This window comes from Stegodyphus dumicola, chromosome 12 (genome assembly GCF_044657685.1).
Source record: "Stegodyphus dumicola isolate Sdum_Otavi_A_Nest chromosome 12, ASM4465768v1".
NCBI lineage: Eukaryota > Metazoa > Arthropoda > Arachnida > Araneae > Eresidae > Stegodyphus > Stegodyphus dumicola.
The window spans coordinates 81217213-81237455 of NC_140779.1; the positions used below are offsets into that span (position 1 = coordinate 81217213).

The 20243-nt window shown below is 34.2% G+C and overlaps 1 protein-coding gene across 2 annotated transcripts in view; it reads left to right on the top strand.

The window, feature by feature from the left end:
* Nucleotides 1-5236: 5236 nt before the first annotated feature.
* LOC118183470 (ninjurin-2-like) overlaps nt 5237-20243 on the top strand; it is a 113640-nt gene continuing 98633 nt past the window's right edge. Inside the window, exon 1 of one of the 2 annotated variants that reach the window (XM_035353020.2) lies at nt 5237-6579. In XM_035353020.2, the coding sequence (XP_035208911.1) occupies nt 6370-6579 (210 nt within the window). In that variant the 5' untranslated portion in view covers nt 5237-6369. The remainder of the gene's footprint in view (nt 6580-20243) is intronic. The other variant, XM_035353021.2, reaches the window with a different exon arrangement.

Below are 20243 nucleotides of genomic sequence, written 5' to 3' on the forward strand. Positions count from 1 at the left end.
GCATATATCAATAAAGATTTTAACATTAATTGACTTTTTAAGAAAAAAATAAGTTTATGTGAATGGTTGAAAATAAACTCTGGTGTGACCTTAGTCGAATTCGAGATCAACAAATTACCTAACTGATATTCTGCACGCTACGCCACCAAAGGATATCCAAGGAATAACTTTTTATTCTTTACATTTCATTCTAAATGCAACAAGAGAGAGCGGAGATGACATCCAGTCCAAACCCCGTTTGGTAATCTATTATTTAAATTCTTATCCCCCCAAATACGCACTTAAAATTACTTGGGGAGACGAATTGTGGTCTATAGTCGAATGGTGATGAGTTATCATCTACCATTTTGACTGGTTCCTACATGTGGGATAAAGCAGTTGTTATAATGGTTTATAAGAACAGTTTATGCTGATCGTTACAAAACAAGAGCACAAGACAGAAATACTTTTAATTCTTACAACTTAAAAGGTTACCTAAACCTTCATTTGGTTTTATTTCAAACGAAATGATTCCATTCCTGACAAAAGACAGATAATTCTAAAATTTTATGCGTTTATATTAACCGCAAAAAAAATATTCAGTTAATACGTTTCAATACTATTTCCCGTCTATTTTTACTTAAGAGAGAATCGTTCCTTTTCCTTTATTATTACGACCCATGTTTTATTAATGAAGAACTAATCACTTTACTTCGTATTAAAATATTTTTCTGTTCATCAACTGAAATTCCGTCACGCAAAAAGGCTCTTTCTACTTGTAGATACGATAATTAAAAGAACTAATTTTAAACGGCTTCGTTTTTCATTTATCATTCATCGTGTTGTCAGATTTGCTACAAGTCTTCTTAGATAATTTAAGATCAGTTCTTCTTTCCTTTTCAAATCCATACGTTCTGGTAAGCATGCATGCAGTTTAATATCAATTTCTGAGTGTAAATATGATAGTGTAACAACAGTTGTGCATGTCAAAGAGAGAGCATTTATTTTCTTTCAGTGCTTTTTACTACGCATCCTTTTATTTAATGCAATTCTGTTTTCGAGCACGAAAGGTAGTTCAGTGACTAGTACTTTTTGCATATATAAAGCCCACCAGCGGCCGAGCGGTAAAGTTCCTGAACTTTACCCTGACTGTTTTAATGAACACTGGTAGTTTGGTTGGAATTCCGCGAATGGGCTGGCTGCATGGGCGTTTTCGTGATTTCCTCCATGCGTAACGTGTTAATACGAGCCAGTTCCCCTTAGAAAGTCCTCTACGATGGCTTCTTTCGTGTAGTGCGTTAGGGCGGAACACATAAATAATGATAATAATAACAATAAAGGATAATATATGCATGCTAAAACATGAAGCATTACATGCGCATGAAAATCTGTGGATTTATATCACGAAGAACATTTTGGAATATCTTGAATTGATGTCCAACCATTGGATCATATCTAATATGAAACAAATTTAAGAATTATTATAATTTTTGAAAACGGAAATGCTGTATGATCAAAAGTGACCATATTTAGTATTTAACTCTCTTGTTCTGACTTTTAAAGATCAAAATTTAGGTTAAAGCTCCTTCCTTACGAATTTTTGTATTCTTTAGATAACATCACGCAGCAAGGACAATTTTTGCTAAGTTATTCCATCCACTTTGAATGCGCTTCTTTGATGCACGAGAGACATTTACCAAAACCTAATATTGCGTACAGCAATAATAACAGTGATTTTTATTTTATCAAAAACACTAATATATATCAAAATCCAAAAAAAAAAAAAAAAAAAGAATCAATAAATCAAAATTTAAAAAAATCGAATCAATATAACAAAAAAAAAAAAAAAAAAAAAAAAAAGGCCAAAATTAAGCAACTGCAATTTTTTGTGAACAATAATAACATTATAAAACATTTCTCCCACTTCCCTAGCGTGCCTTCGTGGTATAACGGTAGCACGCTGGGCCGGTATTCCAGAGGTCCGTGGTTCGATTCCTGGTGAAGGCGGTTGCATATTTTTCATCTTTTCTGTTTCCAATCAACCTAATAACTCTACAAGTGGCGCCCGATCTAAAAGGATTGTAGATGATGATTCTCCGCATCCAGGATTTTTCGACTAGGTTCCCTAAAACCCTAGTCGCCTTTTAAAAAGGGGACTATATAAGGTATTTCTCCCACTTCTCTAGTGTGCCTTCGTGGTGTAACGGTAGCACGCTGGGCCGGTATTCCAGAAGTCCGTGGTTCGATTCCCGGCGAAGGCGGTTGCATATTTTTCATCTTTTCTGCTTCCAACTAACCTAATGACTCTGCAGCATTTTTGTGTATTTTACTTGAATGAGCTTGAATATGACCCTTAAATGCGAGTGAATGTAGAATCTTCATACTGCGTTTTGAGGAAAATATGATAACTACCACATAATGAGTGAGCTCTTCAGAAAATAAAATACGAGATAAAAATGAATTACCTACGTTCAACGATTTTATCGGTTTTGAAATAAGCAGTTTTGCATAGCTGATAAACATTTCTTCCTTTCACGGAGCTCCAGATTCTAAGAAAATATTTTATATCTAAAACTGAAATGCCAAATCTAAAAACGTTTGTATTACTAGGTGACATTATTGTATTGCTAGGTACACTTTATTTTCTGTGATGAGTTTTTGAACATTAAAATGTCAGATTTTAGCTGATATTCCGTTTGCATTTTGAAACTGATATTTTGATGTAATAATGTTGTTTATAAGGACCTGAAGAAAAAAAGGATTGATGTCACTCTCATGCTGTTCAAAAGTTTGAAATTGAAGCACCGACAGAAAAATGCATTTAAAATCAAATTGCCAGTGTTTAAGCAATTAATTCTGAACTTAATGCTTAACAATTTTTCTAAATTTTGAAATAGGAAACATTACATTGTGAAACTTATAAAACCTTCTTTTTTACAAAACTTATAAAGTTTTGCACTGGATAAGATCTTAGAAATTACTGTAGTATATTATTTAGAGACATCAGGTATTTTTTTAAAGCAGGAGAGATGGGAAAAATGAGCAATGCCCTCGCCGGGACTGGAACCACTGATCCCTGGAATACGCGCCGAGCGTGCTGACCACTACACCCTGAAGGCATGCTAAGAAGGCTGGAGAAATGCCTCACAATTAATAACTCAAGGAGTAATCAATGGAACTCTCAGCAATTTCCAAAGTTTAAAAATCTTCTTGACAATCATAAATTGTAACTTAACTTTCGATAGACTGGCAACGTATTATTGCTACGCTAACTATTATCGCTTAAGTAACAACTGAAACTTGAGAAGTATGTAAAAGACCCTTTATTTAAAACTACATGAGAAGAGTTTGCGCTTACATCTCAGACAACCACAGGTGGCGAGATAACTTAAGAGTAAAGGTAAGTTCAAATGCAAAATTTAAAATTAAATATACTACTAGCCAAAGGGTACACAGATCAGTTAATGCAAAATTGGCTTAAACAATTGGCAAAAACCAAAATTGGCAAAACTTAACCGGCGTGGATAACAACTATCGGAAATTAAAATGCAAGGCCAAAGACTACAAAGGTTATCTTATCTAGCAACCTAGTAACGTGACCTCGAGAGGCAGAACATGTTGTATTTTATAATCTAAAACCTCAGTATAAATATTCGAGAACTAAATTTGCATTTTGGAGGGAAAACAGAAGGACGAAGTAACAGTAGAGATCCAAACTGATTTATTAACTGGTTAACTAAGATAAAATAATATGAAAAATTAAAGAAATAATATTTATGTCTTCCAAGAAATCAGGCAGTATTTTATTAACACATTGGATAATTTATTAGGTTAGATTATTTTTGTTATTTGAATATAGCAAAGATCAAAAGGGCTGTCTCCCTATGGGTAAGGATACCTTTGCGGAAGACTTTTTATGGCAGCCTGGTTCGTATCTACGATAAATAATGTGTTTTCGTCAGATTAATTTTTATCAAATGAAATTGTATATAAAATGCAGTGGTATCTTTAGCCGTGTCAGTGCATTTCTACAAATGTCCTAGAGACCAGCGCAATATCATCCGCTTACTTTTGCTGTATTATATGCCAGTGGTACAGTTAGTGCAGACATTAAAGAATGTGGATGCAAAACAGAAACTTGGATGATTTCTACTTTGATGTATCTCTAGTTTGAATGTTAAGATTTGCTCTGCTGCTGTTTCTTGTTGTTTCTTATTTTCCTAATCTTGGATAAGATATCGGATCAGATATATGAATTTTCTCATGGTTAAAAGGAAGCACCTCTCGTTAGCCAAATCCTTGGACACCCTACTGTAGCTGAATCCCAATAACTTGTCCACCTCCTTCTCAATTTTGATGGAGATTATCAATGGGGAAGGATTCAAGGGTCTTTTACCTCTTTTTCCCTAACACCAGCTTCTAAGATACGAACTTGACTCGACGTTATTTTAAGTGTCCATGCTGAGAAGGTACTTCAAATTTGCAAACATCCATGCTTTCTCTGGGATTTGAGCTTGTACCCTAAGATATGGCAGCTGGCACTTCTGAATACCGTCCCGATGAGGGCGGTATGGTCTTTATAAGAACGTGCTAATCGAGAAGAGCAGTTATATGGGATCATTTAATGAGGATGCCATAGTATGCCGCATTTTCTCAAATGCCTTCCTCATGTATTTAGAAAGTAAATCGAAACGTTTTTTAAAATCATCTTGTAAATATTAGTTAAAGCATTTAGCTTGAAATTTCCCTTAATTCTTACTAATTGCACAGAAAGTGCAAAAGAAAAGATGACCCACTGATAGAATTAGATAGATATATTTACACGTACATATAATCGAACCCTTTCTATAATTATACGTAATGATATATCTTTTACAAGTAAGTCAAAGAAAAATTTCCTAATGATATACTATTAGCCAACATTTTTTCCCCTATTACGTGATTTTCTTTTTCTGAGCAGATGAAGCTAAAACAGGTACTGATATTTTTACTTGCCTCACAAATGCATATAGCAGATAGCGGGGCAAAAATAAAAGAAGTTGTTTTATTCCAAATTACATCACGTAACCTTTAGGGATTGGGAAATGTATTAAGCTTAATAATTGCTGTCTGCTATATCCGAATAATCGGAAACACGAAAAGAGAAAAGAGAACCTTGAAAGAAATTTTATGTCAATTCCTCGATTTCTGTGTTGAAGGGAGAATAGTAATCGATATTAGAGACAGTCGCCGGTGCGCGTGACAGTCATCGACAGGTGGCTCCTCGCCGCCTCTCTTTCCTCCTGCTGAATATGCCGGACGACGATGAACACGGAATTCAATCTGCATGGTGAGCGAGAAGTGGAACAACTCGAAGTCCGGCTGAGTGGTAGCAGGACGCGGTTGTATTTGAAAACTGTTGAGAGTTCGCGATGTGCTTTTATAGGCCCGAATATAATCTCCACTATTTTAGTTAAATTTGTGAATGTATGTAATGATTGCAGCTTGAACTATTTTAAAATAAAAGCGTGCGAAACGGTTTGCAGTTCCTCATCTATGAAAATGGGAAATGATTTCTGTGCAGCCACGGAACTCTAGAATCAGTGGAAACCCACAAAGTGAGCATTAATGTATTTTATCGAATTTAGTTTATTCGCTTTTTTACGAAAAAGGTGGAAAATATTTTTAATTTCCTAATATAAACGTAAATATTTGTTCATACTTTCCAGGAAATAATATTTTGCTTGGAAGCTAAACAAAAAGCAAAATATTCTGTTTATTATTAGCATGAAAGACTATTCTCAGTTGTTTGTTTATGAAAAAGTGGCACCGCAAGCGAACATACTTTAAATTCATAAATATGCAATAGACGTTTTCTTTCCACCCGTAAGAAGAAACCATCTTGTACTCACATTTGAAGGTATCCTGTTTATGGGTTCAGTCGATTCCAGTTCCAGCAAAAACATAGCTATTAATATCGTTCGTAGCGCATTTCTGCCAACCATTCAGGATAATTGAAACTCCATTCATGAACGAATATTACATAAAATTGAATAATCACCATCAACTTAAAATTCACTAAAATGATGAATTTTTATATTCATTAGCATTAATTATGGAGGACTATTTTCCTTATATGAGTGAGTTATGTTAATTGGGATTGAAACATTAAGCGTATAACTTTATTATGGAACATTGCCGAAATTCGAAGGTTTCTCTTACTAATGTACTAAAAATAGCTGATTTCAAAGATGAATTTAGCAATTGCCTTTTTTTAAAGTCGGTGAACATGTCATGAATGAATGTAGTTAATTCAATAGTTTCAATCCTTTCGTGTCCGGATTTTTTCAAGAGCATTATGATGAATAGAAAAACTTTAATCATAAAAAGCATATCTTATTTGCCTGCCATATGAGCTTCTCTACGGATACAGTGGTCAGCGAAAGACCATACCAGGACGTCATAGCCATCAATGACATTTCCGACTTGTTGGAGTTGGAAGCGATCAGAAGGAGAAGACACGCCGCAGAAAATGAAAAGTACAACCATCATGGATGGATTGAAGATTTGGCAAACGATAGAAATCCGCATCGCACTTCAAATTTGTTCAATAATCACTGGGTGAGTACTTTCAAAATTTAGGTGAAATATTTTATATTTCTTTTATTTAAAATTTTATCGGGAGTATGTTATTATATATTTTGAAAAATACTAATATCAGAAAGTAATGACTGATTTATCATTTGCTTCGTTATTTTCCTTCTTTTCCGAACTATTTAAAATATTCTAAATTTGACAACCGTAATTTTTTCCTTCTATTGAAGACTATGCTTTTAATCCGTAAACGGATTAAGCTTTTATTGAATATTTTCTGTTTGTCACGCCCGCGTGTTTTGCCTAACATAAATCTTACAGAAAATTTCCTACTGAATGCAGAAAAAATTCCGTTTATAAATTTACACCTAGTAAAAGCTTTTGATATTTTAGATATCCTTGAGAAAACTAGATAGAAGCACTACCTTTTATATAACTATAATCATGTATTTCATTTAGAAATTTAACTATGTAATTGAATTTCCCCAATAAATCTATGAATACTTTTATGATGGCTTTCACGAAACTAAATAAACCGGACGTGCTTTGCAGTTTTACTACGGAGGTACATGGGAAAGAGGGAGAATATATTTTAAGCATTAATGAAAAACAAGTATACGAGTATTTTATACTAGAAGTCTAATATTTAAAAAATGCATTACTCTACAATTCTTGATTCGTGTGTTACTAAGATACAAAGAGTAATCATCTTCGTATGATTCAGAATGTATTAGCTATATGTGAGTTCACAGTTTTAAGAAGGAAATACATAAGCTGATAACGGAGAAGCTATGAAAATTGAATTTAATTTGCGTTAAGCATAATGCACAGAAGTTCGGCTCCTAACGAATGAGCTTTCTGAATGGGGTATAATGGCTTTCCCCATGTATAATATGAATATGAATTAGTTTCCATTAGAAATTAAACTATGAAGCCATTTATTCTCTTAATCAATAACGTTTGCCATAATGAGTCAAACAATCTATCCTAAATGAATATCCTGAATGGGATATAATGGCTTTCCCCATGTATAATAAGAATATGAAATAGTTTCCATTAGAAAATACACAATGAAGCCATTCATTCTCTTAACCAATAACGTTTACCATAATCAGTCAAACAATCTATCTAGTCATAGATGAATTGTTATGTATCCTAATGACTTGTGTGCATCAAAACTGGATTCAACTGACCCCCTTCTCTTTTTGTCATATTTTTTAAAAGGTATAGTCTAATCCAGGCTTCCGCAATCTATGACCCACCGGTCACCGAGTGATTCATTTCATAATTTCAAGTGACCCACTTGAATTACGAAAATAAAATGCATTATACGTATAAAAATAAATTATGAAATATAAATATAAAACGGGCACATGAAGAATATAAAAAATAAATAAACCGAAAATAAATGATAACAATATTTTTGTTTGATTTATAAAGTTGTAGTAATAAACGTGTATTTTTAAAAATTCATAAGAGTTCATTTTTAAAAATAACGTAATTTCAAAGAGAAATCGACAAATTTAGCAACGCCCGCCCGAAATTCATGATTCCAAAAAATTGGCTTTGCCATTTTGTCCGCATTCAGTTCAACTTATAAATGCGAACAAATATTTTCACACATGAAATTTATTTTAAGTAAGAACAGGAACAGCTTAACTACCGAAACTTCAATTGTTTGTATTTGTCTTAAGAGAGCTAATTATAAACCAGACTTGACTAAATTTACGTCACAAGTTCAGCATCAGGAAAGCCCTTGATGTTGAAGAGGAAAATGAAATTCATTCAAATATGTTTGTTTTTATAATAATTAGAATTTTAATTTTAATTTTTATGTTTAAATTTTAAACCGTGTTCTAATAATTTTCTCAATAAAATTTACCAAGGAAGACTGTTCTAAAATGAAAAAAACACTGACACGAAACTTTTTCTTATTACGCACATTTTGATTGGTTTTGACCCGCAGCTAAAACAGTTTGTCGACGCCTGATCTAGTCTATAACTGAGTTTCTAGTACGAAATATGATAATGTAATTAGCAACACTTTAGAGTAACCGTTTGCTTTTAGTGATAATTGGTTAAAGATAAGAACGGTTGTAGATAGTTCGAAATCGTAATATAACCTATAGCAATAAGCCCTTTTAGTAGGCTGTACACATTCAAGCATACATTTCCAAAGCAAACAATATATATATTTTTTTCCAATGGCAGACTGTGAACATTTACAATGTAACAGAATCCATTAATCCATACAAGACTAGATGGGGTAGTCTCTTTATTATGAAGGTATTTAATAGGTGGACCACCATCGCCTCCTATGAAAAGGACGAACAGTTACAACCATGCCTTCTCCGGAATTCGAACTCAGGCCCTTCGGTATCGCAGTCAGGCTTTCCTAACCGCTATACCGTCTGGGCGGCAAAGCAAACACTATTTGACTATATAATAATCAATACCTTTCGGAAATAATTGAAAATGCTGAAATATTTTTATTTGCCGTGTCCTCAATTTGTTTCTAAATATGTTACTTACAGAATTCCGAATATTAGATTATGTTATTACATGGATACCACAGATCAGTTAGCAATTAATTACATAGATTATATAGATCAGTTAGAAATTATCACATTTTCCCATTGTGTAGTAAACGCCAAAAAGTAGATTTTAGAATGTGTAAGGCTTAATATTTCAAATATTACTACACGTTCTATACAATCTTAAAAGACAAACTGGCAAAACATAAAATATATTTGAATGCCACATGACTGTGGAAGAAGGAGACAAGAAAGACCTTTAGTCTATACTATGTTGTATGGAAATGGGAGAGCAAAATGTAGTGTTTCGAAAAGGAATCGTTGCTATCAAGGACATTTCTGCGATGAGCTGTTTCAAGTGCAAACCAATACTAGAAAACAAAAGTGTTTTCCCAACCGAAAACTACGTATCAGAACTTCGCGAGTAATGTGAGAAAGATGACTACTAACAAGTAATTGCAAGACTGTTCTTTTATTTTCCTCAAAAAGAAAGGCCTTATATTTTATTTCACGTTTCTTTCACTTTACTACACGTCTTTCAATAAAAGTCTTCTAATGACTCTCTTTTCATTACTTTGCATAGTAAGAATTTGTCATTCTGTACAATTCACGTCTTCTCAATAAAAGCCTTTTCAAGAATCTTTTTTAATACTTTGCCTAAACAGCCTTTGTTGAAAGTATGTAATATTATATTGATATAATTCAGAAATTTCTTATTTTGACCCAAAACATCAGATATTGTATATATTGTATGGTCGATATCAGAATGCTGGCTTTTCATCATCACCGGTAACACACACAGGGTGGGCGAGAAGTAACTGTCTATTGAAGATTGTTTATTACTTTTTAAATAGTTTACGAAATTTCATGAAGCAAAAAACATTTTGTTCTTTACAATTTATTACGCGATATCTCATTTATGTCATTGCAGGTATCAGTGGCGGACCGTGGCTCAACATCTAATGCTGCGGTGAACGGGCTTAGCTGGCATCCCGGTACGATCTTTGTTCGGATTGTATGTCAGGTTAAACCACTTTCGCGAGAGGCCTGCCTTTGTGATTTCTGAAATTTTCGAATGAACATTTTCTGAATAATATGCATATTTTTTTACGTCCTGGGTACTGGAGCGGCGACCGCATCTTCTAGCATTGGATACAGAACCTGTGTCCATTAACTTCAAATGGCAATTACTTAAGTCTTTGCATCCACCGACGCGTGAGGTCCTTTCACGCTTCGCCCCCATTTCTGTGCTTGTACCAATAAACGAGGTACTTCGTACCGAAATGCCATCTGAGTTCACTCATGCAAGTTTAGACTTTGCGCCATGGTTAGCCACTGATACTTGCAATGACATTAACAAGATATCATATAATAAATTCTGCCACTGTAAGGAACAAAATGTTTTATGATTCAGGAAAATTAAGTATTTAAAAAGTTATAAACAATTTTCCATAGGGAGTTGATTCTTGTCCATTCTAATTTTATTTATCTAAAATTCTTCTCTTTGTAGAAATATAAGTAACAACAATAAAACATCGAATAACCTTTAGACAAGTATATTAATAATAAAGACATTTTTGTGAATAAAAATTTATGATATTATATTACTTAGCGTTAATCCAACATATTTAAATTTAGATTAAAGAAGCTTCATTTGAATATAATTTACAAAGTTAAGGAAAGATAAAGAAGAACCTCAAAAATATTCTTAGAAGATGCATTACAAAACGTTGAACGCAGTGTGAATGGAGTTCTTAACTCAAAATATCGTTAAAAGTAATTTGTGTGCGAACAACGAAACATAAACAAAATTCTAAGCATGATACCTGTAAACTTCTTTTTCTAAGAAACATATTTAAGCGGTCAATGTTCTTTTGTGAAAATGATCTCAACATAAGCACTCAGAATATGATGGCATATCGATTATCAATTTCGTTGCTAAGCTAAATGTTGAGACAACGCATTTATTGCTTCCAGGACATAATACTACTCGCTTAGAAAAACATTCTAACAACAAGAAAATGTCAGCTGAGATTTTCTCATCAACACTTAGATATTTATTGCAGTATGCATCGAAAGTATGTGTAGCAACACAAACAAGACATTAAAATTAAAAAATCTGATGTGTACACCACATGACTTCCTTGTACAGAATATTAAATTATACGCATTTTTTCTTGCATTTCATTTAAACTTGTTGGATTGAATAAAATCTACTTCGCCGACAGCGCATAAACCGCAAGAGAATAAATGCATTCTTTAAAATTCACTCTAGTATTTGATTACCATAGCGACACTGGAGCTAGATTCACTTAACAGTATTATATTTCGTTCATATTATAACTCATAATGCACAAAATTTATATCATTTAAAGAATAGAATTATCTAATCGTTGCCACATGTTCTATTCAAGTACTATAATAAAGCTGGAATGATGTATAAAAGAAATTAAGCAAACAAAACAAAAAACAAACAGTTTTTCACAGACGATTGAGTATTTCTCATTCAATTAATTCAGTTCTCACTTAGTGAGAAGGCAAAAATACATAAAAACTCAAAATATCTATATTAAAAATTACGAAGTAAATCTTAAACACTTATTTCCTCGAAAACATTCCAGAAAGGATTAAGCATGATTTAATTGGCAATAATAAATGAAGACGTTGTCTTTGTTGTTGCGAAGCTTAGTCTCTCTAGATTGGCAACAAATCTACTATTCTGCTGTTTCAAATGTAAACAAATATGTCCGCCATATTATTTAAAAATTAGGCTTAACAGCGCTTAAACAGCTTTCAAATTGTTGATAATTCTTGCTCGCAGATTTCCTAAAGGCATAGAAAAGCTTAACCTGAAGATCAGAACAACATAATTCAAATATTTTTAAAACAAAAAAATGCACAATTTACAAATATATAAGAGTAAAGAAACTGAGATTACTGAGCCAGGTATCAGAGTGGATAAATATATAAATATATTTATATGGGTTTGGGGACGTCGATTGCAACCAAAATACGAGGTGCACATCTACATGTTATAGCAGTTTTATATACAAAATTTCAACGTTTCAACGTCTACTCATTTTTGAGTTATGCGAGATAATATGTACGTACAAACACCACGAAACATTCTCTTCAGAATTCATTTTAAAGCAGTTTTATATATATATATATATATTTTTTTGGAGGAAAAGAGTCTTTTATTCTGTACTTAGGTACGTACAGATGTCACGCAAAAGCATCGTTAAATTGCGTTCGATAGCGGTCAAAATGGATATTTTCGTTGAAATATGGTGCCTGAAACTTTTCGCGATTACAATACTTCATTTTTAGTTCGTACAAGGAAATAAAAATGTCCTAAACAGAACATTTTTTATAGTCGAGCAAATCCTCTCAAAAATGTGCAAAGAGCTTCTGTATTAGTGTTTTTTGTTCAAATTGTGGGTTTGCTTCATTTCGATAAGGAGATTAGTTTATAGCATAAAGTATGAAATTTCATACTTTATGCTAATAAAATGCGTGATTTTAATAATAATGCGTGTTAAGGTATGTTCAAGTGACACTTTTGTAACGATATTTTACTTTAGTAATTGAATTATCAAATAAGATTATGAAATTTAAAAAATATTTAAAATCAATAATCATTTTTATTTTCACAATAGCGTAAATGGTAAGATTTTGAAAATGGGGAGTGTTTTGTTACACAATTTATTTCTCTTTTCTGAAAATAAATTTGTCTCTTAAGAAAGAAAGGCTGCTCCCGTGCCATATTCAGTGCTTTTTTGAAAATACCACTAAATGAAAATTTTTAAAAAGTGCTTCATAAAATTAAAGTTATTAAAACAGTTAATACATCAAAGCAGTCTCATTGTCCTTTTCGTTCATTAAGGACTATAAATAATTAGGTTATTTTTACAAGTTTTGTTTTTCGGGGGGGGGGGGAATCCTACTGCTGAAAAATGTCGCCTTTTCAGATTGCGTGACTTGTTGACAGTTACAGATTTAATGTGTAACTATTTATGTATTTTGCAGTGATTATTAATTTTTCGGAGCCAAAGCGTGCACCTGAATCATAAAAAGTCACCAACTGATTTCGGAATTAACTAGAAATGCACGAACAACAAAACCATTTCCTACTCCATTGCCAAATTTGTCCTTTATACATATAATGTGTGACTTACATGCAGTTTAATTGAAGTAAGTGTTAAGCTAAATGTCAGCTGTCTGGGAATAATATATTAGGATAATGTGTTTGAAATATCGGGTCATGAAACTGCAGACAAAGGTTGAGCTTACTCTGTTACAATAAACTTTTGTTAATGGAAATGGCACTGTTAGATGCAATACATTTTTTCCAACAAGATACAATTGCATTCATGCATTCATGTTAGGTTTTTAGAAGCCCAAAGCTTTGAATTTAAAAACTCGTAAACAAATTCGAAGGCGTTTTGACAGCTGCGAGCACTTTTTCCCCTACATTTTTTTCCCTACAGACAAAATTTTTTAAAAATACATTGTTGCTTCCGTACGAGTTTGAAATGGGTTGAATGAACACAGAACTGGTGATAACTTTGTAGAGACATTAGGTATTTTTAGAAGCAGGAGAGAATGAAAAATGAGCAACGTCCTCGTCGAGAATCGAACCACGGACCTCTGGAATACGCGCCCAGCGTGCTGACCACTACATTACAAAGGCATGCTAAGAACGCGGGAGAATAACTTATATACTCCCCTTTTAAAGGGTGACTGGGGTTTAGGGAACCGAATCGCCAAATCCTGGGTGTGGAGAATCACCATCCACCACCCTTTTAGTTCGGGCGCCACTGTAATACATTGGGGGTACACTCAGACCCTTCTGACCACGAAGTGGCCTCATGGTCAGAGACATTAGGCATTTTTGAAGCAGGTCACTTGAAAAATGAGCAACGCCTTCGCCGGGAACCGAATCACAGACCTCTGAAATACGCGCCCAGCGTGCAGACCAACACACTACGAAGGCATGCTAAGAAGGCGGGAGAAATACCTTATATACTCCTCCTTTTAAAGGGCGACTGGGTTTTAAGGGGAACCAATCGCCAAATCCTGGGTGTGGAGAACCATATCCACTATCTGTAGAGTCATTAGGTTATTTCAAAGCAGGAGAGATGAAAAATGAGCAATATCCTCGCCGGGAATCGAACCATGGACCTCTGGAATACGCGCCCAGCGTGCAGACCACTACACCACGAAGGCACGCTAAGAAGGCGGGAGAAATACCTTATAGTTTTATACAATTTGTTTCCACAAAAGAAACACTTAAAAGTTCTGGACTTTCCAAAACTAAAGTACTTGTACAGCTCTTCTAAGAACTTCTAAGAACAAAATCAGCAGTTACCACTTTAAACTACCAAGAACATTAAACACAATGCAATGCAAAGTGGATCTAAAATCGAAGCTCAGATGGAGATCTCTTAATACTCCGAACTCAATTATGAACGTAAAAATGACACATTGATACGTGAGTAGATCCCTTGCAATCAGCACGGTAGAAGGGCTCTTGAAATGTTAGTGAGATAAAGCTAAGAATTGGGGCATAACTGTATTGGATCAGGGTGAGTATAAAATGAATATAAGGACAAGGGTGATGCAGACCATAGCAAAATGTGGGGTGTGGAGTAGGCAGTAATGGAGTGTGGGAGAGAACAGTGTCAGAGGGGTGTGTGTGTGCAAATGTAAAGTAGACATGAGACGAAAAAAATCTTGAGTAAATACTATGCATACAAAAAACAATTTAGGCAGTCAAAGTACTATGCGCAATTTAACGTTTAGAGGAGAATAAGAGTGCTATGTGTCTACGATGTACTGCAAGGAGAGAGAGAAACCAGAATTGAGGGGCCAGAAGCAGAACTGAGAAATGAAGAAGGCTCATACCCTCAAGTGTCTGACCTGGAAAGTATCCATCCTTAAAGAGGTGGGTAGCATAGGTGCAGACTGTAGTCGTCTTCAAGAATTTCGTAGAAGTCATCTTTGTATTCCACTTTCTCACATGTGACTGCTTTAGCGAAGAAGTTTTCATTTTGCCTGAGAATGAAGTTTTCGATATTTTCAATGTTGGGGTCTTTATAGACATTCTTGTTTAAAACAAAGTAGGGGGCTTTGGTGATCATCCTTAGAATCTTGTTTTGAAGCATTTGGATATTGTTATGCACTATACAGTTTTTGCCCCGGCTGCCAAGAAATTTCCAGTACCTTCAATTTCTCGAAATTACTAGAAGGCGAAATGGTTAAACTTACATAACTCCAATACGATTACAGTTACATATAGGGATCAATTATAATTATTCCATTACAGTAACAATTATACAGGGACAGGTCCAAAATGTGTCCAAATGCTCGCCAAGTTTGGCAACTTTTGTCGATTTTCCCCCAAATTTGGCGATAAGAATTAGTCACCAAAACGATCGTCAACTTATCGATATCACGTCAATATAGCGAGATACATACTTATTTACCTAAATGTTATTGCCTTGCCCCTATAGCCTTATTTTTCTGGCAAAGCTTTAATGTCTTCAGATTTTTCATGTTACATTATACAATATTTGTAACAATATTATTCATATATTAAAAAAGGAGTAGTTGTTTGGTTGATGAGAACAGAATCTCATAGAGCAAGTTATGTATTTTTTAAAATGCTCTTTTGACACATGTTGTTCGCAATTTTGGATCATCCAGATGGGTGTAATACTTCTCAGAAATTACGATTTTATCCATTTTAAGAAGGAATACCAGCTGTTAGTTATCAAGTAATCAATCACGCTTGTTTTCCTCAGAAGAAGGCTCAGTTTTGGCAGAAGACTCATCTTCGGGTAAACTATTTAAAGGATCGGCAACTATTATTATATAAAACACATTTTTTGTCTTATGTTCTTAGTAAAATTCCCTTTCAAACGTTTTTCCAAGTGTTTTTCACAGTTTCTTGATTTTTTCCAAGGGCTTGAAAGAAATGGGAAGCTGTCAAATAATGTATGGTCAACTCTTCTATCTTGCTCTTTGACGAGACTCAGACTTCACTACTGTTAGCAATATTTCGTTGTTAATGGCTGCTACTAAATGTTCATGATGATAATTTTCAAGGATGACATATCACTGGATTCAAGGTTTTACAACCACAGTTGTATGGTTTGCTTGTTTACAGTGTCAACTTCAAATTTTCTGTTAATATTCCTCTCTGCCTCCACTTCAAACTGATAAATTTTATAACAAAGAAAATAAATATCCATTTTTGTTTCATTACCTCATTTTTCCTTCGATCATAGTACAATATAGAATCCAAATCAGTCCATTAACATGTCCAGCGATATTTAAAGATCATTGGCAAATGCACTTACGCAATTAGACAGTACTTTATTATATGTAAATAAGTTCATGTTCATGTGTAGAAACTTGATATTTATTCAAGGCACAATCAATAAGGAATTTTTATGATATTATAAAAGCAGCGTATTTTTAGAATATGATTGCAGATATTGACAAATTTTTGGTGTTTAATTAATGCAAATTTTGAACAAGAAGGCCTAATTAACTTCATGTCAGTAACAGGGAAAAGATTACTTGTTTATAGGAATATATTCAACGTAGACAGATGATTTTCCAAGTTCTGCAAGCTCAAAAGTCAGGGAAGATCATGCAAAGTGCAAATTAATTTATAATTCAGTAATTATCATTTGCAGTATCAATCCCGTTGGCAGTTTGACATTAAATCTTGAGACAAATGTCTTTTAAAATGACTTACAGTGTACTTTACTAGCTTTTTAGTTATATTATAAGGTATTTCTCCCACTTCCCTAGCGTGCCTTCGTAGTGTAATGGTAGCACTTTAGGCCGGTATTCCACAGGTTCGTGGGTTCGATTTCCGGCGAAGGCGGTTGCTTATTTTTCATCTTGTCTGCTTTCACAAAAATACCTAATATCTCTATAATATAATGATATTTTATTCATATCAGTCACTTATTATTAAGCATTTAGCTTCGTATTAGTGCCATTAAATTACAGAAATATAATAGAAACAAAATATTAACTTGTTAGACTTGAGAATAAAAAATCAGTCATTCTAGTTAAATATTCATACATAACGGCCACTACGTCTTTCCTGATAAATTCTGTAGGGATCGCTTTCGAAGCAGATTGTATGTGCAGGAGCGTTGCAAAGATGGCTTCTGCTTGTAATTTTACCATTTTTCAAACTGAAAAATGTTCTTTAGTCGCTTATATTCATTTATGACCATCAGGTGGTATTTTTCGATGCCGTTCAAAAATTCATTATTGATGGATGTAAATTTTAAATAATTAGAGTCGTAAATGAAGTTTCCTCAGGAGATGTGTAATTCAAAAGGGACGAAAATTACAGAGCTGCTGAGGAAACATCGACTATTAATGTTAATTAATTTTTTAGACTTATTTTGGAAAATTTAACACCGATTTATGTGTTTTTTCGTTCTAGCTTTCCACATGGGAGAAGTGCAAAGCAAAGTTGGTTCGATTAATGTTAAGTAAAGTTATCCCTTAATAAGAAATGTGCCAAATACCTCAAGGATACTCTTAAGTGACCTGTATTCTTTTAGAGAATAAATACTCAAATGTACTTTAAAAATCTTTTCTGTAATGTAGATGACATACCTTCTGAATCCGAGCTCTTTAGCTAGAATAACTCCTGATTAGTTAACGCAAGAATTGTAGTCATTAGGTTTTTATGAAGCAGGAGAAATGAAAAATCTGCAGTGCCCTCGCTAGTACTCGAGCTCTGGACCTTTCGAATAAGCCTTGAGTATGCTTCCAGTTACACCATGAAAGCATGCGGAAAACAGAGAGATAATACCTTATATACTCGTATTTTCTCTTTTAAAGGGCGAGTTTGCGATTGAGAGACCCCTCTCCCACTAAATCCCGGTGGTGACAAATTATCGTCTAACACCTTTTAGTTCGGGCGTCACTTATAGAGTCATCAGGGTTTTTTTGGGGGGGGGAAGTAGGAGACGTGAAAATTATGCAGTGCCCTCACCGGGAATCGAATCCTGGATCTCTCAAATACGCATCGAGTATGCTTCTAATTACACCACGAAGGCAAGCTAAAAGGAAAGAAAAAATACCTTATTGCAATAAGCAGGCACTAGGCTTTCATTTATACAATTATCGTTAATCGAATCGCTTCCTTTGTGCCTACAATAAAACTACCATCATATTTTTACCGCATATTTTGAAATTTATCGTTTTTTTTTGGCACAAATCAACTGTAAAATACTTTTTATGTTAATTAACCAATTATTAGGAATTTAATCTTCACTGTAACTTCTCCTTTTCGTATTCCTAGCCAGAATGCAAATTAGCTTTGCGTGTATTTAAGCTTAGGGTTTTGAATCTTTAGTTTAGAGCAGGGTTTCTTAAACTGTGGGTCGCGACCCCCAAGGAGGTCACCAAAATTTTAGCAGTTTTGATATTTCTTTAACTTATTATAGTAATTTTACAATTAAAAAATATTTTTACGCAATGTATCTGAAAATAGATTAAGATAAGGTAATACAGACAAAGTAAAAGACGAAAATGTTTCGACGCATTCTTTTTATAATATAACCGTTCATTTTACAGTACAAGTGAAAAACTTGACAGTTTCACTCACGCGTCTGTCGGATTTGCGCAATACTTATGGAGTCCCACAAATTTTTTGTCAATACTATGGGTCCTGGGGGTCGCGAAAAAAATCTCAGTGATAAAAAGGGTTCTCGACTGAAAAAAGTTTAAGAAACCCTGGTTTAGAGCTTTCTGACAATCTTGTCTTGATGTTACTATTCTACAATAGGTCTGCTTAAAACTGATATTCCGGCCTTAGCATTTTCGCTAGCCGATGTTTAATTTTCGGCCAATAAAATACCTGAGCCAGCTTATTCTATTTATTGTGTATTCTACGACTGTTCTCGACGTTTGAATTTACTTGTTTCTTCTGATTTGAGACAAAATTAAAAAAAAAAATTATTTAAAACTTTTTCTGTGTATAATGGGAATGGTACCCCTAAGTATTGCAGCCAGTCTGCTCGACGTTGACAATTTAGTTAGAATAACTGTACCACCAGCGTAGTCAGCAGTCATGACATTATGCGGACTTGAAATATAAGCTATGTATCAAACTATATAAACTTGGACTTAGGATGGAAACTAATCAGATTTAATCATCTTAATACTGGAATAGTGAGTTGAAATTTTGTCCATAAATTTCATTTCTTGTAAATAGCTGTGTAAATGTTTGAAGACAGCCGGAGGATTCTTTTTAGTCGACCAATTTAAGCAGAGGTCAGCGTGCCGCACTTTATCAAATGCTTTTTCGAGCTCTAAAAAGAGGGCTTCTAGCATTTGCATTTTAAAGATTAAACAGTTTTGTTTCTGTAAATCTAGCAGCATCATGCAGTGATCTCATTTGAAAATGCATTAATTTAATCAGACAATATTATTACATTCTTCTTAAGATAAACCCTTTCAGTTCTTTAGCCATGGAAGGAAGCAAGAAGACTTGGATCTACAGCTTGAGATCTCTTGTAACAAGCTGTGACTTATCTCGCTTGTCTGACAGTAACATCAACACCAGCCCACGAAATTCATCGTGGCAAAGAGTTCAAGACTGCGCCTATCGTTCGCAAGAGCCTTGGGCAGCTTACAGGTGACAGTACAACTTTGCTCAGTTCCGTATCCAAATTTTGGTGGCTAGCACCCCAAGTAGAAGGGTTCGAGAGGTCTTCCACCTCTCTTCTCGTACCAGCAACCTCTCGAGAGGATTTTCCTCTCGCTGCAGATTTAGAGTGCCTCCATACCACACAGACCTTATACATTTATAAAAATCCATGCCTTCTCCGGGATTCGAATCTGGGCCCTTCGATCCGGTAGTCACTAACCACTTTCCCGGTTGGGCGGATGAGCTCTCTATAATGCCTTTATCTAGCAATTTAATGGTGCAGATCCTAGCATTTAGGAAGCCTGTTATCCAGGCATTTAAGAGGAATTGATGTTCTTTTTCTTCGCCCTTACTTATTTTAACCGAGTAGGCATGAACTGATGAGCGACTCATAAAATCTACTGTTAAAAATTTTCAGTCAGAAATGAATTAAGATAAAATTTATTATTGCAATATGTATTAAT